Here is a 27,162-nt window from a genome sequence, read left to right as displayed (position 1 = left end):
GAATCATCAGGGAACAGTACTGGTGTCCCTTACACCACTCCCTGATGACTTGTTTCAGGGAAAGAGACTGAGGTGTTTGAAGTAGTGACTGATGATGGCAGGTGACGATGTGGTCTGGTCATCTCTATTGAACCAGTATGTCATCAGGGGACAGTACTAACAGTAGCTGTGGTAAGTGAACACCGCTCCGCCCCATGATGACATCCTTTCTCAGGAGTGGTGATAGATGCTGCAAAGAAGTGAGGTCAGATGAGACATCACAGGAAGTTAAAAAAAAAACAAACCACACACATAGGAAATGGCAAGATAGGGAATGTAATAAAAGATAATACTAAGAATGGTTAGGACTTAAAGATAGGTATTTATAAAGGGCATTCTAGGTATTGGACCACCCCTTTAAAAATGCAAAAAACAAGTCTGTTGTGACTGGAGCTAGAGATCATGGTGACCCATAACAATAACAAAACACCAATTGGAAAACCTGAAGCAATAAAAGACCAGAGATTACAGTACAAAGTGGATTACTGAAGGTGCATGGTTTTCAGAAAGTGAGAGCCATTAAAGTTCAATATAAAAATATTCAGGTTTATTAATAAAACGTACATCATTCAGATCTTAGCCAATGAGAAATGTTCAAAGTACCAAGCAAAACAAAAAAGTGATACTATTAAATTATACAACACTTTGTACTGTACAAAGAAAGCACTTTAAATAACCAAGCAAAATATACACAAATTATAGATCGTTTTAGAAGAGAAATTCACATCAGTTATAAAGCTTTTATTTTACTTTTTTGGCGCTCACCCTAAGTCTACTCTTTAAACTGAGTGGCGGCACATGGATGACGTACCAGCTTCTCTCACATGTGTGTTAGTGTACAGCCGCCTCATCATGCCAGGCTGCAACCTCAGAGCTGTATATTCAAGTTTTGAAGAGTAAAACACCCAACACCTAGTGGTACTGTATATAATGAACAGTGGGAGGCAGAATAAAACTGTAAAGGGCTTTTGTTTTTTTTAGCTGCTGAGCAATTTGACAACCCCTCCTGTTCATCTGAATCGGGGCTAGAGAATGTTTTTTTCAGCTGTATGGAATAGCACGGACTGCCTCACTATTTTATACAGAGGTATCCAGTGTTTTGTGTTTTTTTTCTCCTGTTTTTGAAGAGAACCTAACCCCATGTTCCTGCAGGCAGTTACATAATTCCAATGGTGTTCAGAGATAAACCATACTCTTTTTGTTTTGCTATAATTATAAATTAAAACGGTGTGTAACTGTTACCCCGAGTCATTGGGGCAGTACAGTATCCTGAAAACACACCCATTCCCTCTGAAAGACTTCTGCAACCACAGCCCCAGGCTGGAGCAGCAATCAGAGCATGCGCAATAGGCTGAGCCATATACACCTCGGCTCACTGCTCATTACAGGGATGTTTTCCACCACGATCCTATAAGTACAAGTGCTGAGTTTTAAAGGCGCCTGCGTTGGTGTCACCAGACTAGACCAATCAGAGGGCATGGGCAAGTTTTCAAAAGATCACAGGTGACTCGGGCTAACTTTTACACAAACGGAGACGAGGTTTTAATTTATAACTATAGCAGAACTACAAAATGTATAGTTTAGCTTTATTGTGACCATCGTGTAATTGGCCACTGGAGCTTGGGGTCAGAATGGACTTCCTAATGTCAGGTTTCCTTTAACATGGGAGTTTATAAGTGAAAGACGTCACTGGTTATTGTGGAAAATACCTCCAACATACATTGCAAATTGTACAAGTTGGTTCTTAAACATTTTACAAAGTTGTACTTTTTTTTTTGCATGTTTTGCTGAAGGGTGCATGACTAACTTAATTTTGGCATAAATCATAGTAGAAATGTTCTCCAGCCCATTATACCCCTTAAGAGGCTACATCTTACTCTGGTAGACTATGGATCAAGACTGGCATAAAAACAGCTGTCTTGATGCATTAATAATTCAGTGTAGGAACAAATGAAATCCAATCTAAATGGGGCTCAAAGCCTTTAAAAAGTTCTGTGTGAGCACGAGTCGACCACACATACCTGGAAACCATTTTTTTACAAATTCAGGAGACGTTAATACTTCATCCCTAAGTTCACAAGTGTTGTCCATGGTCCTGTCTTCTGCTCACAGGGACAAAAAAAACCCCATCATAATGCTTTCATTTCATGTGGGCTTCTTAGCAGCTCTGGAGTTGGCACATCCCCGGAGTAATGCAATATTAAGCTATGTTCACACTTCCATTTTGAGAAACAGGAAAACTAATTTAGGGTATGTGAACATGTTAAATATTTCCAGAAATTTCTGAGTTCCTAACAAGAATGCAGCGGCAAAAACACGTGTTTGGTACAGATTTTTCCCACTCATTAGTATGAGTGAAATCTGCAGCAAAAAAAATGATAAAACCTGACCAAGCTACAGGTGTAAAACTGCACCAAATCTGCAAGTCACAAATTATTAATGTGTGCATCTGACTTCAGTATTCTCATTCACTTTGCTGGCATCAGGAAACGCTTCAGGTTGTGACATCTGCCCTTAAAAAAAAAACAACACACAACATGTGCACACTGACTTAATGTCCAAAATAGACACACTCTAATGGAAAACAAGAGGAGTTCATCTGGGTTCCATTATGTAACAGAACCCAAGCAAACCCCCTTGATAATCACTGGGGTCCTTCCGCTTCTGTCTACATCAGTAATGTAAGAGGTCTTAAAAATGGAACAGAATTTGAGAGTGTAGCTTTAATGGCATACTGTGAGAAATAACCCTTGCATGCAATGAATCAATAGCCAAGATTTCATTACTGACATCCGAATGAATGCTACCCGTGTTTTTCATGGCTAGCTCTCGTCCCTATGATTTCCTATAGGGTGATCCACATGTCTAATATCCTTGGAAAAAATAGTCCTCACAAAATCATGGAGACTTGACAGACATGGATATAAATGTCAGATTTCACTTGCCAATGCAAATTTATGGGTCAGTGGGGAAAAAAAAAATTCTTCACGGACTCAGATAGGACAAACCACATAGGAAAGGGGGGGGGGATTTCCACAGTGCTCACCGGAGTATCACAGGACCACAGGTGCCAGGTTCAATGGGGCTGGAGTCCACTTGTAAATGCAGGCAAAAAAGGAAAAACCAGCACCAGGTGATTTCCATAAAATTTCTAATTTTGTCTTTTATTTAATCCATTGTTTGTAAAAAGTTAAAAACAAACATACAAGACAACATTTTTATGGCTATCACCTGGTGCTGGCTTTTCCTTTTTTGCTCTGAAAGGAAAGGCTTGAGAAACCTTTATTCCCCATCCAAGGAAAACTGATGAAACGGTGACCAAACTGACAACACTCTTATTCTCGTACAAGAAAACTCACCAACGTTTTTGCATGAGCCCTAATGCTTTCAATTTTGCACTATAGCATTGCTTTGCTTGGTTCTACATACCCTGTTGAGTAACTGCAAACACTTTTAGGCCGGGTTCACACAAGCGTATAAAAAATTTTGTAGCGTTTCATTCAGAAATCTGGGGCATTTTTTTTCTCACCAGTTCTTCGTAAATTACAAGACCATTTACAGTTCCTCATGTTAAAGAATTGCAATGTATCTGTAAAATAAACATGCTGTATGGCGGCTCAGTAGGGGATCATTTTTTTATTCCTTACATACATAGAATTAAATGGGCGACTGACGCCACTGAAACGAGTGAATGCTGCAATTTTTTTTTCCACATGCAGATTCTGAAAAGCCCAATTGAATATCATAGGCCCTAGTGCTTTTCGTTTTTTTTTGTTTTGTTTGTTTTAAGCACGCAGACCAAAAATACACTTGGGTGAACCTACCCCTATCTTGCCTGCCCCAGAACACAGCAGGTTTAATCCGGACAGTGACTGAGCGGCCAGATAGCAGGAGCTTCCACCCCACTGTATCTGGGGGAAAGAGGAAGGTAGTCTCAGACAGACCAGTCTGTCCATATGCCCTAACAGAGGACACAGGGATATTAGTGAGGTGGATCCTTTTTTATTATACCCTTATAATAAAATTAATGTAATATACTGCAAGTTACTCGACATTATATGTTTACCGAGGATACAGTACACCATGATCCTGTCCAGCAGTGTAGCCCAAACCGAGACGACCACGTTCTGTCAGAATTTTAAATTAATTACAAGCTCCTTACAGTATCCAAAATGTCCAAACAATGTATCCCTAGCATTTAACCATCAAAAAAATCATGATCATGCCTGTTAGGCCTTCCTGTATTTATTTTTTACACAAAACGACCGTGAATCTGGTGTCTGAAGAGAAAAGCGACATGGACATCTAAGATCATATGTAAAGACTTAGCAACAGACCTTAAAAAAAAAAAAAAAAAAAGCCTTGAAAGTCAAGATCATGTTTTTTTTGCACTTTTCATATTTAGATGCTGGCATATCTTGTTTGGAGGTTTTTAATTAGGGAAGCTGCATTGCTGAAAACCAATATTGTGATCTAAGAAAACGCCACCTTTCTATAATGCCTTCTATTGGCACGATCCATATTTCTTATTTGGCAATGTGATTTCTTCCCCATTTGCCATAAGAAAGGGTGAAGCACAGAGTACGTAGCTGAAGTCAAACCATCTCTCTCTCTCTGGTGCTCGCTTGTGGCAATACAGCAATGTGATGCTCAGAAGACATCGGTGTTTTCCCCTTTCTGATCACTTGTAAGCACGGTGTGCAATCTGTTGCCCGACCAGGAGTGCACATTACCGCCCGCCATGCCACAAGCAGTTGTCTGCTTTTACAAGTTCACTTGGGCTTCAGTTAAGGCTTAGTGGTTTACACAGCAAAACATTTAATTAGATTCCCAAACTGTGCCAGGACCGGCAGAGCGCCTGGACTGGTAATACCAGCTCCACTGTAACCTTTAAGTGGTGTCATTTTGTAAACATGTAAGATTTGCTAATTACCTACCTTTACAATAGGCTGGGGGAGGAAAATAAATGCTCGCAATGGTATCAAATAGCAAAAAACAAAAGTCAAGGAAACTCAGTAAGCAAAGTAAAATGCATGTACTTTGGCTAGCTTAAAATAAAAAATAATTTGCTGGAGAAAACACAAAGTTACATTACATGACTGAAGAACCATGTGCAATCAAAAGCTAATAGCTGTAATGACAGCAGTGATGTGACCCGCACGGGCTGTCTGCCCTCCTGCCAGTCTTCGGTCATGGGCAGCCACACAGCTATTAGCCCCTATGTAAAACATGGTTCCTAGGAGAACAGTTTTGGCTGGAGATCCTTATGGAGGAGCTTTAGTGCCATGTCAACAGGTTTACCTGCTGTTATTCTACGTCAACCTGCACCATTTACATCTGTACATACAGATATATATTTTTTCTTCAGTTGCAACAATCTGGCACACGAAGATGGAATAGATTTACATCCATACTTCCTCGCAATCTGGTTGTCAGTAGAAAAGGCTGGAGATTTGGCCCTGCTTGAATAGAGGGCGCAGGATAGTCAGGTGGGGCCAGATTTTGGTCCTGTGGGTGGAGAGGACTCATTTGACCTTTCCTTTCCTACCGATTGGTCCTGCAGGTGCCTCAGCTCGCAACTGAGTGGAATGCAACTACACGAGCAGCAGAAGCCAGTAGAAGTTGTCTTTTAGGCATTTGTCATACATTTGTGTCCTGCAAGAGAGGTTCTTTGCCCTCGCCAGGTGCTGGAGGACTATGGGGATGACCGTGTCCTGCGCCATGCTTTTTCCAGTTGCTGCTGCGCATGTTCAGATTGGTGTGTTCCGGAATAAACAAAGCTACAAGAAGAGCAAGAAGCACAGAGCACGCTCCAAAGAGAAACGGGGGCCCGGGGATGATAGAATTCTGCAAGGATAGAGACAAGATAAGGAAGCTCAATACAGTAGATTTACACCATCATCAGCAGGTCACAATCATCCACTGACACAAAATCCATCAATGCAATCACGTACAATGATATGGCTGCACTAAGGCGAGTGACTACCAGCACAGAGAATAAGAACCCATAGCTGCATGCCACATACGTGCAACAATCAGCTGGTTTTGAATAAACGAGGTCTTATATTACATTCACAGGTACTTTTCATTAGCTAAAGAACAAACAGTGTGAGAACCCTGTTCTTGTGATTGGTGCGTGTCCCAGTGGCAGACCCATCCCATTAGTTTTAGCATCTCCTGTGTTTGGCTCATAAAGCTGTATTTTTGATTACAGGGCCAGTCTTATGAGCTTGTTTCATGAAAAACAAATGGGGCTGCTTCTGTAGCTGGTAAATGAATGCAAAACCCATTCAGATGAAAGCAATGGTGACAGAAAGCTGTGCTAAGAATCTGCCATATGTGACCATACCATTGATGATCTAATTTCACATGCATTTTATGGTAGGGACCTTGGGTCAGGAACCCCTTTTATTAGCAAAAGCAGCGAGACACTTCCATTGATTACAGCTAGATCACTGGGAATGTGAATAGATTCACACACCTCAGTCCAGAGGCCATGACACCGATTTGTAGCTGCTGGACAGGAGCTGGGAGGACTGTCTAAAGGTACTGTCACACTTAGCGATGTACCAGCGATCCCGACCAGCGATATGACGCGGTTAGGATCGCTGGTACATCGCTAAGTGGTCGCTAGTGAGCTGCCACACAGGCAGATCTCACCAGCGACATCGTTGGGGACGGGGGTCGCTACTTACCTGTCACACTAGGCGATCCTGCGTCCCCCCGCCCGCGTCCACGCTCGTCGCTCCACAGGAAGCTGACGACGAGAAACAGTCCAGGACATTCTCGCGCGATCAGCGATAACCAGCGGGGGAGCCGGTCGTAGGTAAGTATCAGACATAGCGATGTCGCTAGCAATATCGCTATAACGTCACAAGTTATAGCCATACAGCTAGAGATATCGCTTAGTGTGACAGGCCCTTTACCCAATAGCATCTGCAGCTCTTGTGGTTAGCCAACCTGTGATGTTGTGCCAGGCCGGCTAATGAGCAGCGGATGCCATCACATAAGAGGTGGTTCTCACGGCCAGAGATTACTGTTGTGGCCAATGGATTGGGTAATGCGAAAAGATTGCTACCAGCTCTACCAATAACCCATTCATCACTGAATGTGAAATGAGCAGACCTGGCAGAGGATATTATTGTAGAAACCTGTACATGTGAGATCACAGATGAAACACTAACAGATTCCAAACCTCATCAGAAGGCATTAGGAAAGATCTGTAACTATTAGTGATAAGCAAACGTGCTCGGATAAAGTGTTATCTGAGCATGCTCATGTGCTGAGTGTCTTTGGCATGCTTGAATAATTTGTTCGAATCCCCGCGGCTATCAGACAGCCGCAAGACATGCACTGATTGCCCAGCATCAGCGAGACATGCAGCCACAGAGACTTAAACATATCTTTCGATCACACCAAAGACACAGTTCGCACATGAGCATGCAAGGAAAACACCTTTTCCGAGTATGTTCGCTCATCACTACTAACTATATTAGCAGTATAGTAATCCGAATGTTCATTTATTGGAATGTATGAATATTAGTACCTGTTGTGAATGTGATGTTGTCACCTTGTCTCTCGGCTCTGATTCTCCTATAGGGTTTTCATTTAGTTCCACATGAAAAATGTAAAATATGAAACCATAGAGTGCAGGTCCAAGGCCGTTACATAACCCACGGATTCCCGTAATCATACCCTGGACAACACCTGCAGACAGAAGAAAAATGTGATTATTTTCTGCCTTATCCTCATTAAAGGGATTGACCGCTGCTTTGATATCGATAACTTATTTTCAGGGCGAAGTCACACGGCCGTATAAATTGGACCAGGATTGGACTGTAATGCATGGACTGGCCAGTGTCTCTCCTGACCCGAAGGTGACAGGTGCATATTTTTCTATACAGCTGTCACGCTCTGGTAGGAAGTGCAATCAGCCAGTCCGTACATTGTGGGTCAACCTCGGTCTGATTTATACGCCAACCTCGGTCTGTCTGACTGCTCCCTTAGGGGAGGTGATCAATATCAGATTGTCAAGGTCTGACACCTGACAATCCCAACAATCAAATTATTAGCCCTTACTGCGGCTGAATGTACATGGTGAACAGAGAGAAACTACTCTGCTCCATACCCTGTTTAGTGGATGCTTCTGAATACTGCAGATGGGAGCAGTGTGCAGTATCTGGGAGTGACTACTGACGTATAGAGAGAGACTGTTCCTCCCCATTCACCATTTACATCCAGACGATGATGTAGCTAATAACAGCTGATCCTTAGGGGTGCCGGGTATCCAAAACCAACCTTTGTTTTGGAAGACCCATCATAAAAATAGGTCAAACAACAACAAATATTGGCCAGCCTCTTTAAGAGGCTTATATCCCCAAAAAGGAAAATCTCATATCTCTATAGATTTTTCTATTTGATGGCCAAGTCCTATGAATGCCAGCTGCTTGGACATGATCATATTCAGGACTTTACATTTCTGCAAATGTTTGCATTTGAGTTACTATCACTTTATTTGCCTACTTAAGCCATCTTATCTTATGATGACATATTAATCTAAGCACATTAATCACGAAGCTCATGATTCATTCAGTGTCATAGAGACACAGAAGGCATCAACAACCAATGATTATTAACCAGGCTACTCCAACAGTACCACCACCACAATCTGCCCAATACAGAATATCACAGATATATCTGCAGACTGTAACAAGCTTATTCCAGTTCCCCTACCTTGCTGGTCGGCATCTGCTGTCCGAGACACCAAAGCACTGACTGCAGGAAATGTAATGCTGGACATTGCAGCAACAGCTCCCGCTGCCCACATCATCCTGCAAGTGACAAGGCATAGAGAACAGTGTCAGAAGTGAGAAACTTTTCCTGCGGCTTACAGTAAAAAAACAAAAAAAAAAACCTCCCTGTGAAAACAATACAATTCCTATTAAAGATTCTACTTTGATGTTTCTCTGATCTCGACAGAAGATAGGGACTGTGCTTGTTGAATATATACAGCTACCTCCTGCGTCTGTGGTGTACATAATAAACTTACCTTCGTGCGGGCCATACCTAAATAGAAATCAATATCAGGTGCGAATAAACTTTGTTTTCAAAACCTCAAAAGACTTTCACAGTCTTTGAAAAAACTGCAGGGAGGGTGTTGCAAGCATCTTGGAGACCTAATCACAGATCTGTGAATGTCGCTTGTGCAAATCCTTCTGTTTCTTTATAGGATCTCAGATGGACTTAATGATGCCGAGATCAGGGTTTTGTGGGGACCATGTTGTCACTTTCTGTACTTCTTGTGCATCTTTACACTGAAGGTAGTCCTTAAGGACATTGGCTGCATGTTTGGGGTCCTTGTTCTGCTCCAATACCATCAGGGAGGTGTGCGATTTCCTCCAAATTTATTCTGCAGCAGAATAACGACCCCAAACATAAAACCAGCAATAACCATGTTCAATGTAAAGACGAACAAGGAGTCCTAGAAGTGATGATATTGCCCGACAGATTCCTGATCTCAACAGCATTGAGTCTGTATGGGATTACATGAAGAGACAGAAGGATTTGCGCAAGTCTACATACACAGAAGATATGTGGTTAGTTCGCCAAGGTGTTTGCAATAACCTCTCTGCTGAGTACATTTTTTTCTAGAAGAATGTATGCTGTTGTGAAGATAAAGGGCGGTCACACCAAATATTGATGCAATTTAAATTTCACTTTTGTTCATTCACTTCGTATTTTGTAACTTTATACAGATAAACCAATAATATTTGAATGCAGGGAACCTGTCACCTCGTTTTGCCGCTATAAGCTGTGGCCACTGCCTTTCGGGGCTTATCTACAGCATTCTGTAATGCTGTAGATAAGCCCCCGGTCCGATATGAAAGAGAAAAAACATGGATTTTTGTGATAACTCACCGTAAAATCCTTTTCTCTGAGACGCTCATTGGGGGAAACAGATACTGTGGTGTATGCTTCTGCCGCTAGGAGGCTGACACTAAGTGAAAAAAAGAGGTTAGCTCCTCCTCCGTCGTATACACCCTCGCCCCTATTGCAGGCGGAACTCAGTTTGGTGCCAAAGCAGTAGGAGGACAACAAAATCAGCCTTAATACAGGTACAACATGTCCAGAAAAGGACCGCCCTTATATCACATAAATAAATGCGTATTAGCTAAACAAAAACAGAGCCAACTGGCTAATAGGGTTGGTGCTGTGTCCCCCAATAAGCGTCTCGGAGAAAAGGATTTTACAGTGAGTTATCACAAAAATCCATGTTTCTCCGTCTCATTGGGGGACACAGATACTGTGGGACGTCCTAAAGCAGTCCCTGGGTGGGAGATTGACTCACCGATCCAAGCTACATGCACCTCTTGTTTAAAAGGTGCGCCACCGCTGCTTGGCAAATCCTTCTACCCAGGCTCGCATCCGCCGAGGCCTGAGCATGGATATTATAATGTTTGGCAAATGTCTGCTGGCTGGACCAGGTTGCTGCCTTGCAAACCTGTTCCATCGAAGCCTGGTGCCGAAGCGCCCAAAAGGCGCCCACTGCCCGGGTAGAGTGCTGGAATCGGCGTGCCTCTAATGCGGTAGGACTCCTGAATAGCCAAACAAATCCATCTGGCTATGGTCGATTTTGAGGCAGCGAGTCCCTTCATGCGCCCTTTGGGGAGCACGAACAGCGTGTCCGTCTGACGAAAGGGTGCCGTCAGCGACACGTACCTCCGGAGGGCTCTTACCAGGTCCAACGTATGAAGAGCCTTTTCCACACGGTGTACCGGTGCTGGACAAAATGAAGGCAAAACAACATCTTCATTAATGTGAAAAGAGGACACGACTTTCGGCAGAAAAGGAGGGGCTGGTCTGAGGACCACCTTATCCTTAAGAAAAGTGAGGAACGGAGCTCGGTAGGATAGGGCTGCCAGCTCTGAAGCCCGCCTGATGGAAGTGATGGCCACTAGGAACACCACTTTCCAGAAAGGTACCTAAGAGAGATATCCTGAAGCGGTTCAAATGGAGCTTCCTGCAGAACACTTAGAACCATGTTAAGGTCCCAGGCGTCCACAGGCGCCCACAGGCGCCTTATAGGGAGGAACCAAGTGGGAGACTCCCTGAATAAAAAGTCTTCACCTGCAAATTGGTAGCAATTCTGCGCTGGAACAGGACGGATAAGGCCGATATTTGTCTCCTGAGGGAACCTGGGGCAAAGCCCGAGTCTAATGCTCTACCGACTGAGCTATCCGGGCTCTCTAAGCCCGACTGGAGAAAAGCCAAGATGTTGGGGATCGAGAATCTCAGCGGAGAAACACCGGGGCCTCGACACCAAGCAAAGAACACCTTCCAGGTGTGGTGGTAAATTCGTGCTGAAGCAGGCTTCCGGGCGCTAATCATTGTAGCGACCACCTCGCTCCCGAACCCTACCTCGGTTAGAATCCAAGATTCAATGGCCATGCCGTCAAACACAGGGTCCCTGAGTTCAGGTGGCAAATCGGCCCTTGAGAAAGTAGGATCTGGGCGCTCTGGCAGGCGCCAAGGAACGTCGGCGAGCAGCTGCATTAGATCTGCATCCCACGTTCGACGGGGCCAGTCTGGGACCAGCAGAATCGCCGGCACCCCTTCCGTCTTGATCTTTTTGATGACTCTCGGAAGTAGTGGCAGTGAGGGAAATAGATATGGGAGGCGAAACTGGTTCCATGGCAGAACCAACGCATCCACCGCGAATGCCTGCGGGTCCCTGGCCTGAGCGACATATGTGGGCACCTTGGCATTCACTCTGGAAGCCATCAGGTCCACATCCGGAGCTCCCCACAGTTGACAAATCTGCTGAAAAACTTCGGGATGTAGAGACCACTCTCCGGATGCAAGACCCTGCCAGCTGAGAAAGTCTGCCGCCCAATTTTCCACGCCCCGGAATGTGGACAGCCGAAATCACCGAGTGGTTTGCTTCGGTCCACTGAAGAACGAGCCCCACCTTGCGTATGGTTGCTCTGCTGCGGGTACCCCCTTGATGATTTATGTAAGCCACCGCCGTGGCGTTGTCCAATTGAATCCGGACGGGGCGGCCTGCTAGAAAGTGATGAAACTTCTGCAGAGCCAGCTGAATTGCTCGTATCTCCAATAAGTTGATCGGGAGGCGTGCCTCCTGTGGCGACCACCGTTCCTGGGTTGTGTAGTGGCGAAACACCGCTCCCCCACCGAGGAGACTGGCGTCGGTTGTCATTACCAGCCAATGATCTGGGGGAAAGGTTTCCCCTGGGCCAGAGAGGAACTGGTTATCCACCATCCGAGCGACTGCCTGACTTGAGAGGACAGTCGGCACCACCGATCGAGCGTGAAAGGATTCTTGTCCCAGGCTGACAAGAGGGCGTGCTGCAGGGGTGAAGGTGGAACTGGGCGACAGGTATCGCTTCCATTGCTGCCACCATTTTCCCTAGAATCCTCATCCCGGATCGGATGGTATGAGGGACTGGTTGGCGAAGTGTCCGGACTCCCTGCCGGAGAGCTAGCGCCTTTTCCCGAGAAAGAATTACCAACCCTCGGCAAGTGTCGAAGATCATTCCTAGGAAGTAGATCCTCTGAGCTGGCACAAGGGATGACTTCTTTGCATTGCCAACCATCCTAAGCGGGCAAGAGTATCTAGCGTGATGTTAACCTTTTTCCTGGACCCGTAGAAGCGAGTAATCGCGAAAAGGCCGTTGTCCGGCACCTCCCTCCCCTAGCATTCCTCTAACGTCCTGCATGTCCACACATCTATTGATGGAATTTATGTGAAATAAAGACGCACAGTTCTTCAGCTATATCGGTGAGTGCTGCATATTTCTTCTTTTTTCGCTTCACATTGAAATATTCATGCTTTTTCATGCAAGCACCTCCGTTTTTTGACTGAATTATATACCGCAATACTTCACATAAATAGCTCCGTCTGGTAATGTGGTGATTTGTGCGCCCTAGTATGCCGTTCATCTGTTTGCTCTTTGCTGGGACATGCTGTATCTGTCCGCTGCTGGGGATAGGGGGAAGGAGGTAGCACCTCGTTTTCCCTGTGGTCTCCCAGGCAGCACTTACCCCAGTCCTGTGCCCCCCCCCCGTTCCTGGACGCCTCCACACAAAAATCGCACGCCACCAGCTGTGGGGCACACCGCCAGAATATAAACCGGTCCAGGGGCGGCACTTCTGGGTCTGCGGCCTAGCCGCGCTCCAAAGCCGGGGAGTAAATTTATCTCCCGCTGCCCAGGCCTGGGGGGGCGGGCCGCCGGAAGTGCTAAAAGCAGCAGCCTCAATTTATCCCCTGGGGGGGGGGGGGGGAGACGACTCCATAAAAAAATGGCACTACTTACTGGCGCGGACTTCTCCGTACCGCTCTGCAGCCACTGGCCGGTGGCATCTGACAGCTAAGGGCTCCAGCCCCGGATCTTCGCCGCAGGAGCCCTCCCAGGCCCTCTCCTCACTGACTATCCTCTTCAGCTTCCCAGCTCAGGTATGTGAGGGGGCCTTGATAAAAATAGGACGGTGCAGGCACCCTAGCTCCATCTAAACCCTTCAGGGGGTGAGGAGAGGGACCATCCGCCGCCTTGCAGCACCGCAGTCTAAGCATTGGTGGAGCAGTGGGGGCCGCACGGACTAGTCTTGTGCCTCTGTACAGCCCATGGTTTCAATACTTAGGGGTGGTCAGGGCTAAGTCCGGCATTGTGACCAACGTCGCGGGAGAGGATACGTGGAGGGACACTCGCACGTGCTCGCCCGTTGATGGTTTGGGGAAATCGGACCCTTTCAATAGGATCCGTTGCCCCTGTCTCATCTTCATAGACGGTAAAAATAAAATAAAAAAAGGTCTGGGGGAAAACGGCCCAGATATGTCCCACGGTGCGGGAGAGGATACGTGGAGACGATACTCAACACGTGCTCGCCTGTTGATGGTTTGGGGAGATCGGACCCTTTCAATAGGGTCCGTCGCCCCTGTCTCATCTTTACGGGGAAAAAAAAAAAAAAGTCTGGAGCAAAACCAGACGTGTGTGCCTCCATGGACACTAAGCAAAATGAGTTCCGCCCGCAATAGGGGAGAGGGTGTATACGACGGAGGAGGAGCTAACCTCTTTTTTTCACTTAGTGTCAGCCTCCTAGCGGCAGAAGCATACACCACAGTATCTGTCCCCCCCAATGAGACGAAGGAGAAAAACAAGTTTTATTATAGTCACCTGGGGGCGGTCCGGCGCCTCCCATCTTCACAAGATGTCATCTTCCTTGCTTCGTGTCGTGGCTCGTGTGCAGGCGTACTGATCTGCTCTGTTGAGGGCAGAGCTAAGTACTGCAGCGTGCAGACGCTGGGCCTCTCTGACTTTCCCAACGCCTGTACACTGCAGTACTTGGCTCTGCCCTCAACAGATCAGTACACCTGCGCAGGAGCGCGGCACGAAGCAAGGAAGATGACGACATTGCATGAAGATGGGAGGCACCGGACCAGGACCTGTGACACCCATCGGACCGCCCGCCTCCGGGTGAGTATAATTAAACTTGTTTTTCTTCTCTTTGAGGTTGGACTGGAGGTTATAGAATGCTGTAGATAAGCCTCAAAAGGCAGTGGCCACAGCTTATAGCGCCAAAACGAGGTGACAGGTTGACTTTAAACTATTGCACAATACTGTATATCTAATATACATACCTGTACTGTCTATAACATCTATAAATGGTTTAATTTGTCACCTACTGTTCATAGGTTGAAATGATCACATTTTAAGACCTTCTAAAAGGACCAGATTTTGTTTTAATATGTCCCAATACATGAAACCAAGAATACACACACAAACGAATAATCTAGCTGGCAGAGATGGCAGCAGTACACGAGCTGCCTCCATGAGCACATTTTGCCTGAGGCAGAACTGTAAATGGAGCCTGTTTGTCATCAGCTCCCTCACTGCCTTCTCTAGTTTCAGGATGTGCATTATTTGCATTAACAGATTGTGAGCTCAGACTGAGAGAGAGTGGAAAACAAGTGCTCACTCCATCACAATTGAAACATGATGTCCTCACCAAGGTTCTGATCCAAAGCCATACCAGGCCAACTGCAAGATCTGAAAACCAAGGCCCAGCAAAATTGTGTTCTTGTTTCCAATTGACCTCATGAGTAGACTTAACACAATGGTCTGCAATAGAAAACAAAAGAAAAAGATCTCGGACACATACGAAACAGATGAATCGTGCATATTTATACACTAGAACAGATGGCATAGCTCTTTCTCATGCATTTCTCATCCTCACCAGGGCCAGTCATGAGTCTCCATTGCTATTTCAGTGCTTATTGTTGGGAGCTACAGGCCTTCAGTGAGCTCAAAGGCTCTGCCAATAAAGACATCAATGCTTCAGACAACAAAACACCGGGAGCAGCCGCAGAGGACTCAGGCTAGACCAGCAGTGGCTGGAGAACATGATCAGGGCCGGTTTTTATGGTCCCGTCACGTGATTGCAGTTATTCACCGAATAACTGCAATAAAAAAAAAAAAAAGCCTAATTTATAATTCATCTCTCTCTCATCCTGATATGATCTAGCATATCAGAGACGAGAGAAATGGGGTCCCCAGGCCCCTATGGTACCTCCTGCTCCATCTCCCAGCCCTCCGCGTCATCTTCCTGGAAGAAAATGGCGGGCGCATGTGCAGTGCACCCACTGAGATCTGCCAGCTGTTACCAGGCAACAATTCGACATTTTTCCTTTTGGTTCGTTTAGAGTTAGAATTGTTTTTTTTCCTCAAAAGTTAAAAATAAAATTGATGACGATATGACGGCTAGTGTTGAGTAGTGACCACTTGAGCTCGAGTTTGCATCGGGTGCTTGGATATGCACTGAGTATCGCAGATCCCCGCAAATTTTTTTGGGTGTCTAACAGCTAAGAAACGTGGGGCAGGGACCAGAGTATGTCACTCCAGCACCCGCAATACTCTGTGCATACCAGAGCGCCCGATGCAAACTGGAGAAGGGAGCACTTGCAATCAACACTAATGATGACAAATTCAATATGACGACCTAATGTTATCAAATTCTGTATCGTACCAGTGGGTTCAAAATACTCACTATGCCACTGGATAAAATCCCTGAGAAGTGTGGTTTACAAAATGGAGTCACTTGTCGGATGTTTCCACTGTTTAGGCACATCAGGGGGTCTCCAAACGAGACATGGTGCCCGCTATCGATTCCATTCAATTTTGGGTTCAAAAAGTCAAACGGTGCTTCCTCCCTTCTGAGCCCTGCCGTGCACCCAAACAGTTAATTTCCTCCACATATGGGGTATCTGTGTACTCAGGAGAAATTGCACAACAAATTTTGTGGCCCATTTTCTCTTGTTACCCTTGTGATAATAAAGTTTGGGTCTAAATTATTTTTGTGAAAAAAGTTAAATGTTAATTTTTTCCTTCCACATTGCTTCAGTTCCTGTGAAGCGCCTGAAGGGTTAATAAACTTCTTGAATATGGTTTTGCGCACCTTGAGGGGTGCAGTTTTTAGAATGGTGTCACTTTTTGGGTACTTTCTGTCATATTGACCCATCAAAGTACGGTAACTTCAAATGTGAGGTGGTCCCTAAAAAAAGGTGGTTTTGTAAATGATGCTGGAAAAATGAGAATAACCCTTATAACATCCTAACAAAAAAAGTTATGTTTCCAAAATTGTGCTGATGTAAAAGTTGACATGTGGTACATGTTATTTATGAACTATTTTGTGTGATACAACTCTGATTTAAGGGCACAAATATTAAAAGTTTGAAAATTGCACAATTTTCACCAAATTTCCATTTTTTTCCATAAATAAAAGTCATGTCAAAGAAATTTTACCATAATTACGAAGTATAATATGTCACGAAAAACAATCTCAGAATCAGTGGGATCCATTGTCCATTAAGACGTTCCATAGTTATACACTCAGTATCACTGGTCAGAATTGTAAAAATTGGCTAGGTCACTAAGGGGTTAAACACTGAGCTTGGAGGCAGAAAACACTATAAGCCCTAGATAAGTTTATCTGAACATTTAATCCTGGTAATATTTCTCGTTCTGATGGTGCCTGCTTGTAAAAGTGCAGCTGCACCACTAATACTAATTGGAGCCATAGATCGTCACTGAACACAACCTGCATGTCACTGATCTCTGTTTTAACCTACCTGAGCAACGATGGATAGAATTCCCAAAACAGCAATGAAGGCGGCCACGCTTTCTGATGAAAATTTCATAATCTTCAGGGGGAAGAAGAGTAAACACTCAGTGAGTAACATGACTGATTGCACACCTACAACTTATTTTCCATGTGGGTCCTGCTCACCTGTCTGAGGTATAGAAAGAAGCTGGAATACTGTCCAGCCTCCGGGAGGTAGGAGAGAAAAACGGTGATACAGATGAGCAGGACGATGGAATCCTGGCCAACTTTCTTCAGCGACTGAAGGGAAGAAGAGAGACAAATTCTGAACGATACAAATGTAGTAGGCACAACTACAAAATAAATACAGACCTCACCAAAGAGAATTACACAGCGTAACACCAGAGAAAAGAGAAGTGGAAAAAATGTAAGATTTGTGGAAGAGAGGAGTAGCAACATAAGAGCAAAGGTGGGAACATGTCACCACACTATCAGAGCCAACTAGTGAGCACAAGTAGAGGAGTAGTCTTCTTTTCTATCTTTATTATTATTTATATAGTGCCATTAATTTCATTGTGCTGTACATGAGAAGGGGGGTTACATACAAAGTTATAGATATCATTAACAGTAAACAAATTTACAATGACAGACTGGTACAGAGGGGGAGAGGACCCTGTCCTTGCGGACTTACATTCTATGGGATAGTGGGGAAGAGACAGAAGGTCGGGGGTGCAGCAGCTCGGGTGGTGGTGAGGCGGCGGCTCAGGTGGTGGTGAGGCGGCAGAATGGTCATTGCAGGCTGTAAGCTTTCCTGAAAAGATGGGTTTTCAGGTTCCGTTTGAAGGATCCGAGGGTGGTGGATAATCGGGCGTGTTGAGGCATGGAATCCCAGAGGATAGGGGATATTCGGGAGAAATACGTGTGGAGGAGAGTAGGTGGTCTTGGGAGGATCGAAAATTACGTGAGGGAAGATATTGGGAGATTAGTTCAGAAATATGGGGGGGGCAGGTTGTGGATGGCTTTGTAGGTCAGCGTTAGTAGTTTGAACTGGATTCGTTGGTGAATTGGGAGCCAGTGGAGGGATTTGCAGAGGGGAGAGACAAGGGAGTAGCGAGGAGAGAGGTGGATTAGTCGGGCAGCAGAATTGTGGACAAACTGGAGTGGTGCAAGAGAGTTAGCAGGGAGGACACAGAGGAGAGTGTTGCAGTAGTCAAGGCTATATCCAAAGGGAGTTCGTAGTTATATTACACGCTGCCGCTGAGACAAATTCCAAGAGAAAGCTGTAGGATTGCAGTGGTCTTATTCAACGCGTTTCAGGGGTCTCATCATGCCCCCTTCATTAGGAAATCCCACACTACTACGCATGCCAGAGATTCCCAGCCCCGCAGTGTGAATAAATCATAAGCGACTGCGGGGCGGGATCTGTGGCCGCACGATATGAAGGCCAGGATGTAATCTGAGAGCACGGGCATGCCCGTGAAACTATAGTACAGCGCAGGCGCCAGCATTTCAAAATAAAAGTGAGGAGGAGGCGCCAAATACAAAATGACTGATGGATGCGAGGCGTCTGTCAGAGGGGGGAAAGACCTGCCCCCCTGTCAAATTTCAGGTATTTTTGAACAATTTTGTAAACGAAATGATTATTTCTGCGGTGGAATGAAAGCTAACAGAGCCACCTTGACAGAATGCAGCATTAGTACTGCACGAGGTGGATTTTTTTCTTAAAGACCCCTGGGGGGGTGACAGGTTCCCTTTAATTGGCAGCAAACAAGACCACTGACTTGGCAAGCCTCTGTTTTCAAGGCTGCTTGATAACAAGGTGTCACTGTTGGATCTGCAGATTGACTGGTAGGGTGCCATAACACCTGTAAGCTGACACTTGCCATGACACTTTTTCAGATAGTGTAGCATTTGCCGCTCTAGATCAGTGTGAATAATGGAGTCTAATCCTGGGACATGTCACTTGTACAGGTTTCTAGCGTAAAAGCAGACAGCGTCACTTTCTCTGCATAACTCACAGCCACCTATGGCAAGTAATGCATGATCAAACATAAGCTAACAAACAAGGCCAGGTCACTATATATATATATATATATATATATATATATATATATATATATATATATAAACTTGGCACACACCCAAACGAATAGTGTTGCAAAAATTGGTGATTTTAATTTTAACCATCTATTAAAATCACCAATTTTTGCAACACTATTCGTTTGGGTGTGTGCCAAGTTTATATGCATTGATAGTCACGGATTGGGATCCTACTTGTGCACCATTCCGGTATCTCAAGGGTAGTGCCAACGGTTTCTGTTTATATAAGGTCACAATATATAGCATATTGGCGTCGCCGTGTACCTTAGTTACCAGCGTGCTGGTGCAGGGAGCTGGTAACCAAGGTAAACAGCAGGTTTCTAAGTGTCGCATAGCACTTAGAAACCCGCTGTTTACCTTGGTTATCAGCTCCTGCTCGCTGGTCTCCCGCCTGCCACACGCAGCGATGTGTGCTGGCCAGCGGGAGACCAGCGATCAAAAAAATGTCCTGGCCATTCCAGCACGATCAGTGATACCCGGCAGGGGGGCCGGTCACTGATAGGTGTCACACACAGCGATCTCGCTGGTGAGATCGCTGTTGCATCACAAAACTTGTGACTCGGCAGCGATCTCACTAGCAAGATCGCTGTGTGTGACGGGGGCTTCAGTCTCCAAAAATTCAATTTAAACAGCAGACAAAAAGGCAGCAACACTTACCTGCCCAGATCATGGAACAAATGCACTACAGGGTGCAGCCAGCCCATAAAGCAAGATGTTAGCAACGCAGATGCAAAATACCAGAACAGCCACTCTCCACCTACCCATTCCTGGAGAGGGCGACTGCCCGATATACAATTGCACAATAAAGGCCCGAACGGGGAGTTGTTCACACAAGGGAACTGCATAGTGTCTGGTTCACAGCCTATTAGTCACGCCCCTACTTTTTGATTAGGTGGGCTGGCCAGCAAACTCTCAATGCATCACAGTGTGAACACCCCTCATGCGAGACCAGACGTGTTGGGGCTTGGCTGCACCTCAAACAATATAGTGCAAAAAATAAAGGAATGAGTAGGTGGAGAGTGGCTGTTGATCTGGTGTTTTGCATCTGTGTTGCTAACATTTTGCTTTATGGGCTGGCTGCACCCTGTAGTGCATTTGTTCCATGATCTGGGCAGGTAAGCAAGCAGAACTTACCAAAAGAATTTGCACGGACCCCAAATCAGATGACAAACACCCGACGTACGTTTCGCGTTCACACAGGGCGTTTTCTCAAGGGAAGTGGAGAAATAAGATAACAAGGACCTTAAAAATCCATGGCAACAGTCAAATGGTTAGTCACATGGTCCCAATCAGCCTATAACAGACGGCGCATGCGCAGTGCGTCCAATAGGTCCTAACATGCAGGGCACAAGGCGTCTGGCGTCACTGCACACGCGCAGGGAGATGAAAGTCTCCAGGCGTGCGAAGGAGGCGTAAAGATGACTGGCCCCTATTGGACGCACTGCGCATGCGCCATCAGCGCCGGCTATTATGGGCTGATTGGGACCATGTGACTGTGACTTGTTGCCATGGATTTTTCAGGTACTTGTTACCGTATTTCTCCACTTCCCTTGAGAAAGCACCTTGTGTGGACGCGAAACGTAAGTCGGGTGTTTGTCATCTGATTTGGGGTCCTTGCAAATTCTTTTGGTAAGTTCTACTTACATTTATCTTGTCTGTATTTACTGACTCCTCCACTTTGGACATTTATACTTAACTTGTGGCCGCACTTGCCAAATCTAATCTCCACAGCTTGTTCTGATTAAGAGCATGATATATATTCAAGTTGTTACTACAATTTCCACACTGGCCATGGGTCTCCAGAGCCAAAACAAATATCACATATATGGGGCTGCTGAGATGAGGCGAAGACTTCACAGCTCAGAGGCAAGCGGTAAAATGAGTGTGTTACAATGAACACATGGGATAATAAATCCAGAACATTCTCTTTAGTGGTGTACATTAAGCTTGGAAAAACTGCAGATTAGCCAAACCAGATGCAAGTGGCAGATCTGCATAGATCATGTATTTTAATGGATATATTGGATTTCTTTCAGCAGTTTTCATATTTACTACTTCCATTTTCTGTGGTGTGACCACAGTATAGCGCTGAATGCAGGGAACCTGACAAAATATCAAATTCATATCCTGCATATTTTATTTCTTTAAGACCAGAACTAAATGCCATTAGGTGTATAGGTAAACTACCCCCGCCCCCAAAAGAGGAGAAGAAGCGGAGGACCACACCTCCGCTAGATAAAGGTCATTCATTCCAATACAATTAAAACAGACCAAAATGCAGATCTCAACATCAGCTCGGGGAGTTCTGTGTTTGAAGAACCTAATATTCAGTTTGTGCTGTATAAAGTATATGACATCTAGGGATAAAGAACATAAGTGGCCAGATTAGGAAGGGTGGAGATTTTTCCATTCTAAAGGGAAACGAGGACATGAGTATTCCAGCCTTCATATAACTCAGATAGGACGCCTCATTCTCTGATCACACTCTCGGTGCCCAGAGGAAGTGACTAATATGGCTGCTTCACTGGCTACCAATTAATACCGCACACTGCTTTATTGGAGAAGAGTGGCAGTCCTCCGTGAAGGGAGTACAGCACTTGTTACCTCTCCATTACATTGTGGGAGACAACTTCTACTATAAAACAGTCAACTAGTTAGAAGTAAATGGGAAAAATCGAGACGAGACCTTCATAAAGACCCACCACACGCCGAATAACTAAGGGTACTGTCACACTTAGCGATGTACCAGCAATCCCGACCAGCGATATGACGCGGTCAGGATCGCTGGTACATCGCTAAAGGCCCTTTTACATTTAGCGATGCACCAGCGATCCGACCCGGTCAGGATCGCTGGTGCATCGCTAAATGATCGCTAGTGAGCTTTCATACAGAAAGATCTCACAGCGATGCAGCAGCGACGCAGCGCACGATACTTACCATTCACACACAGCGATCCTGCGTCCTCCCGCCCGCCTCCACGCGTCCCTGGACGTCACAGCAGGAAGCCCAGCAGGAAGCAGACGACGAGAAATGGAGCCGGACATTCTCGCGCGATCAGCGATGAGCAGCGGGGGAGCCGGTCGCTGGTAAGTATCACACATAGCGATATCACTAGCAATATCGCTATAACGTCACAAAACCAGTGACGTTTTAGCGATATTGCTAGCGATATTGCTTAGTGTAAAACCCCCTTAAGTGGTCGCTAGTGAGCTGCCACATAGGCAGATCTCACCAGCGACATCGCTGGGGACGGGGGTCGCTACTTACCTGTCACACCAGGCGATCCTGCGTCCTCCTGCCCGGCTCCACGCGTCGCTCGTCATCACAGCAGGAAGCGCCGCAGGAAGCTGACGACGAGAAACAGTCCAACCTGTTCTCGCGCGATCAGCGATAACCAGCGGGGGAGCCGGTCGTAGGTAAGTATCAGACACAGCGATATCGCTAGCAATATCTCTATAACATCACTAGTTATAGTTAGTGTGACAGGCCCTTAAGGCGGGATGCACATACGCATATGCAACATCACACGTTTTTTTTTCTTTTCACATGTACACTGTGTTCCAAATTATTATGCAAAAAGAGTTTAGGAGTGATAAGGTTAGAATTTTTGTTTGTCATTTAAACTCCTTGATGGTGATGTGTGTCAGGGCACTTTATATCACTGAAAGCAATTGCAGATACCTGTGCAAATTAGTTTGGCAGGTGTGTCCAAATAAAGGCAAGACTACTTAAGAAGGCTGTTCCACATTATTAAGCAGCCTACATTTTTTGCCAAAATGGGAACGAAAAAGGATGTGTCGGCTCCTGAGAAGCAACAAATTGTGGAGTATTTAGGTCATGGCATGACTACAATCAACATTGCCAAGACACTTCATCATGATCATCGCACAATCAAGAAGTATGTAGCTGATTCCCAGCACACACGTGTGCGTGCTGATAAGGAAAAACTGAGGACTCTTTCCAACAGGCAATTGCGTCAGGTTAAAAGAGCAGCTGCAAAAATGCCTTGTCATAGCAGCAGACAAGTTTTTGAAGCTGCTGGTGCCTCCAACGTCCCCCAAACAACAAGATGCAGGGTCCTTCAGAGGATTGCAGCTGTGCGTAAGCCATCCTGTCGACCACCTCTATCCACTGCACACAAGCAGAAACTGCTCCAGTGGGCCAAACGATACATGAAGACTGACTTCCAAACTGTTTTGTTCACCGATGAGTGCTGTGCAACGCTCGATGGTCCAGATGGATGGAGTGGAGGATGGCTGGTTGATGGACACCCCATGAAAACACGGCTAAGGCGCCAACAAGGAGGAGGTGGAGTAATTTTGGGCTGGAATCATGGGGAGAGAGATTGTCGGCCCCTTTAGGATCCCTGAAGGGGTAAAGATGAACTCCATAATCTATGTGGAGTTTCTAAAACAGCACTTCCTGCCATGGTTCAAGAGGAAGAACCGTGCTTTCCGCAGCAAGATCATTTTCATGCATGATAATGCACCGTCTCATGCTGCAAATAACACATCTGCATATCTGGCTGCTATGGGCATAAAAGAGGACAAACTTATGGTGTGGCCACCATCTTCCCCTGACCTCAACCCCATTGAGAACCTCTGGAGCATCATCAAAAGGAGTGTCTATGATGGCGGGAGGCAGTTCACATCTAAGCAACAGCTCTGGGAGGGTATTCTGTCCACATGCAAAACAATTGAAGCACAATCCATCCAAAAACTGACAAATTCAATGGACGAGAGAGTTCAGAAGCTTCTTTCGAACAAGGGGTCCTATGTGCAAATGTAACATCACCTAGAATAAAGTTTTGACTTGAAAACGGTTTGATTTCATTTTGAAATAAGCTGATAATGCTTATAATTTCACAATTGACCATTTTTTTGTTCAAAATAAAAATAAAAAGGTTGAAAACTCTGCTGTGCATAATAATTTGGAACATGCATTTTGAGTGTTTCTTATTTTTAAAAATATACTGTTTTCATAGGCAGTTTGTTCAAAAACATTGCAATTATACTAGAATAGTAGATGACTGGAAAATAACAATGACTGCAATTCATATAGGTAATGTAGAGAAAATATGAGGAAATATGTTTTGCATAATAATTTGGAACACCGTGTAAAGCGCCATGGAATAAATGGCACGATGAGCAAGTGTGCTCGTTACTCAAGTTTTCCGATCATGCTCGGGTATCCTCCAAGTATATTGGGTGTGCTCGGAGATTATGTTTAGGTTTCCGAAGCTGCATGATTTGCGGCTGCTAGACAGCCTGAATACATGTGGGGATTCCCTAACAAACAGGCAATCCCTGCATATATTCAGGCTCTCTAGCAGCAGCAAATCACGTAGCTGCGGGGACACAAACAATCTCAATCTCTGAGCATGCCCAAAATACTCAGAGGACACCCGAGCATGCTCGGGAAACTCTAGTAACGAGAACACTCGCTCATCACTAGTAATAATGTTTGTGGGACCTAGCACATTGACTTGCCTTGGTCCTCGTGCTGTCCATAGCCTACCCATTTTGTACACAGACTTTTAATAAACTTGTCTGAACGATCCCTAATAGACCCTATCGCAAAATGTAGGAAGAAATAAAAGAGGAAGTCAATAGTCCACATTTATGAAAACCAGCAAGCAATCACAGAGCTGAGTGGAGTTTCTAAACGTCTTTGGTAAATTGAATTCTGCTATTGGTAAGAAGATGTGCTAAAATGAGGCCCATTGTTACCAAACAGATGTGTTATGTACATAACTAGACCATTCTGGAAAAAAAACCCACAATTTTATTTAGGGTTTTCTGTGATTTTACAGTGAATGATAAAATTGGGCCCCAAGTAAAAAACACAAATCTATTATATAAAGCTCAAGTGTGTGTATGCATGTATGTATGTATGTCCGGGATTGGCATCCGCACCGTCGCAGGTTACAGCCACACGTCTGGACCCCGAGAGCGTCCTAGGCTATGTTGTGAGGCGAAATTTTAACCCCGCGCGTTCCAATTCACCAAACAATTTTGCCCCTATCTACATAATGGGGGAAAAGTGTGTGTGTATCAAGCCCCGCCCCTCATTATGATGTCATAATGGTTTCCATGGCGACGCTGATGTCATCATAGGTTGCAAGCCCCCCCGCTCATTATGTCGTCATAATGGTTGACTATGGGATGGAGGATGTGTGATGGGTATATGGGCACTGGACTATGGGATGGAGGATATGTATGATGGGTATATGGGCATGGGACTATGAGATGAAGGATGTGTGATGGGTATATGGGCACTCGACTATGGGATGGCGAATATGTATGATGGGTATATGGACATGGGACTATGGGATGGAGGATATGTATGATGGGTATATGGACATGGGACTATGGGATGGCGGATATGTATGATGGGTATATGGACATGGGACTATGGGATTGAGGATAATTATAATTTGTTATAACTATCCAGTTAGTTACTATGCCCGGGCAGCGCCGGGCTCTTCAGCTAGTCTCCCAATAAATTGGATGTTAAACATTTTGCCCTTAAAAACGGCAGCATATAATAGAGACAGGTCCCTTCTCCCATTAACCAACATAGCCAATGAGAGAGGTATACATTGGCACTCAGCAGGAAATCACAGCTGAGAGGGATGGGAACGTTCTCCTTATGAATACTGCAGACTCAGAGCTATGAGTCCTCTGTTTTCTTTGATGGCTTCTATTAGCAAATTAACTCACCGGCTGTCTTCTCATTAAACATTTAATAAATAAGAATGCACACAATGTTTTAACTTACAGCAAATGGATCTGCCTGCTCCCAAGAAATTGGAGCCCCCCAAGATGCCGGCCTCATTTTCTCGGGAAGAGACTCTGGAACAGCCACCAGGATGAAGCAGATGTCGAGCAGAGCAATGGCCGTTGCTAGCAGCACCACAAGAGAGTCCCCATATGCATGACTCAAGTAGGCGCCAATGGCGGGACTAGTGACCAAACTAGCTGCAAACGTGGCAGAAACCTGCAAAAGAACAGCAACGTTTAACACACCGGTGACAAAGAAAACTTAAGTGCGGCACTATATATAGCAGGGGTCTGTAATCAATCCATCTACAGCTGTTGGGGGCACTAAACCTGCCAGAAAACCAGGCAAACCATGCAGTCTGGAGAGATTCAGGCTGAAACCAATGACGTAACGCTCAAATGAAACGAGCCTATATCTTTATATCTTTCCAGATTAACACCCTGAACAGTTCTGTGAAAATCTGAGGAAATCGTTTTAGCAATGAAACCACAACCGCTCTAATGTGCGATAAGGATCTCTGTAAATAGCAGGTTGTTATGGGGATCGTATTCCCCTCACATCCGGACATTGCCGAGTGTCACACAACTCCACGCTTGCTACCATGTTTACATGGGGATTTGCTCTGTTGTCTTTCCAGAAAAGGTGAAGCCGTCTATGCAAAAAAACTAACAGTGGCCGGGAGCCTCACACACAAACTCACGTCACAGGATTTTCCACTGCAGAAGCAAAACCAAAAAGAGAAAGATACCACAAAATGGTTTCTTACAGGATTTATAGGTTCAGGCTCTGCTGTAAATTTTCTTTCATTCTCTGTAGGTAATGCATAGAGCGCCTTATTTATATAAAATAGTGACGATAAAAGCCAAAGCGGTTGTCAGGCACAGCATCCGCACCGCAGACTTAAAAGATTTTTTCAGATTGCTCAATAAAAAAAAAAAAAAAAAAATTACATGCAGCTAAGAAAAAAAAAAAAAAAATCAAACTATGATGCTAAATATGAACGGCACTGCATCAAGGGACCAGAGTACTAGAGTACCAGTGCAGGGTTAGGAAAGAGTTGTTATTTCAGTAAGATATTTTTGGAATAAAGCCAAAACACCAATCACTCGGCCAAAGTGTGCCAAG

At 45.1% G+C, this 27,162-nt stretch overlaps 1 protein-coding gene across 2 annotated transcripts in view; it reads right to left on the bottom strand.

Moving 5' to 3' along the window:
* Positions 1 to 564: 564 nt before the first annotated feature.
* The window catches only part of MFSD14A (major facilitator superfamily domain containing 14A), a 71,692-nt gene continuing 45,094 nt past the window's right edge, over positions 565 to 27,162 (bottom strand). For both annotated transcript variants that reach the window (XM_073571639.1, XM_073571640.1), the window contains 7 exons: positions 26,035 to 26,253; positions 17,341 to 17,454; positions 17,183 to 17,254; positions 15,064 to 15,176; positions 8,773 to 8,870; positions 7,586 to 7,746; positions 565 to 5,886 (listed from right to left, as the gene is read on the bottom strand). In XM_073571639.1, coding sequence (XP_073427740.1) covers positions 5,680 to 5,886; positions 7,586 to 7,746; positions 8,773 to 8,870; positions 15,064 to 15,176; positions 17,183 to 17,254; positions 17,341 to 17,454; positions 26,035 to 26,253 — 984 coding nt within the window. In that variant the 3' untranslated portion in view covers positions 565 to 5,679. The remainder of the gene's footprint in view (positions 5,887 to 7,585; positions 7,747 to 8,772; positions 8,871 to 15,063; positions 15,177 to 17,182; positions 17,255 to 17,340; positions 17,455 to 26,034; positions 26,254 to 27,162) is intronic.

This window comes from Dendrobates tinctorius, unplaced genomic scaffold (genome assembly GCF_039654945.1).
Source record: "Dendrobates tinctorius isolate UK_male_01 unplaced genomic scaffold, ASM3965494v1 ptg000029l, whole genome shotgun sequence".
NCBI lineage: Eukaryota > Metazoa > Chordata > Amphibia > Anura > Dendrobatidae > Dendrobates > Dendrobates tinctorius.
This window is presented reverse-complemented; position numbering and strand designations above follow the sequence as displayed.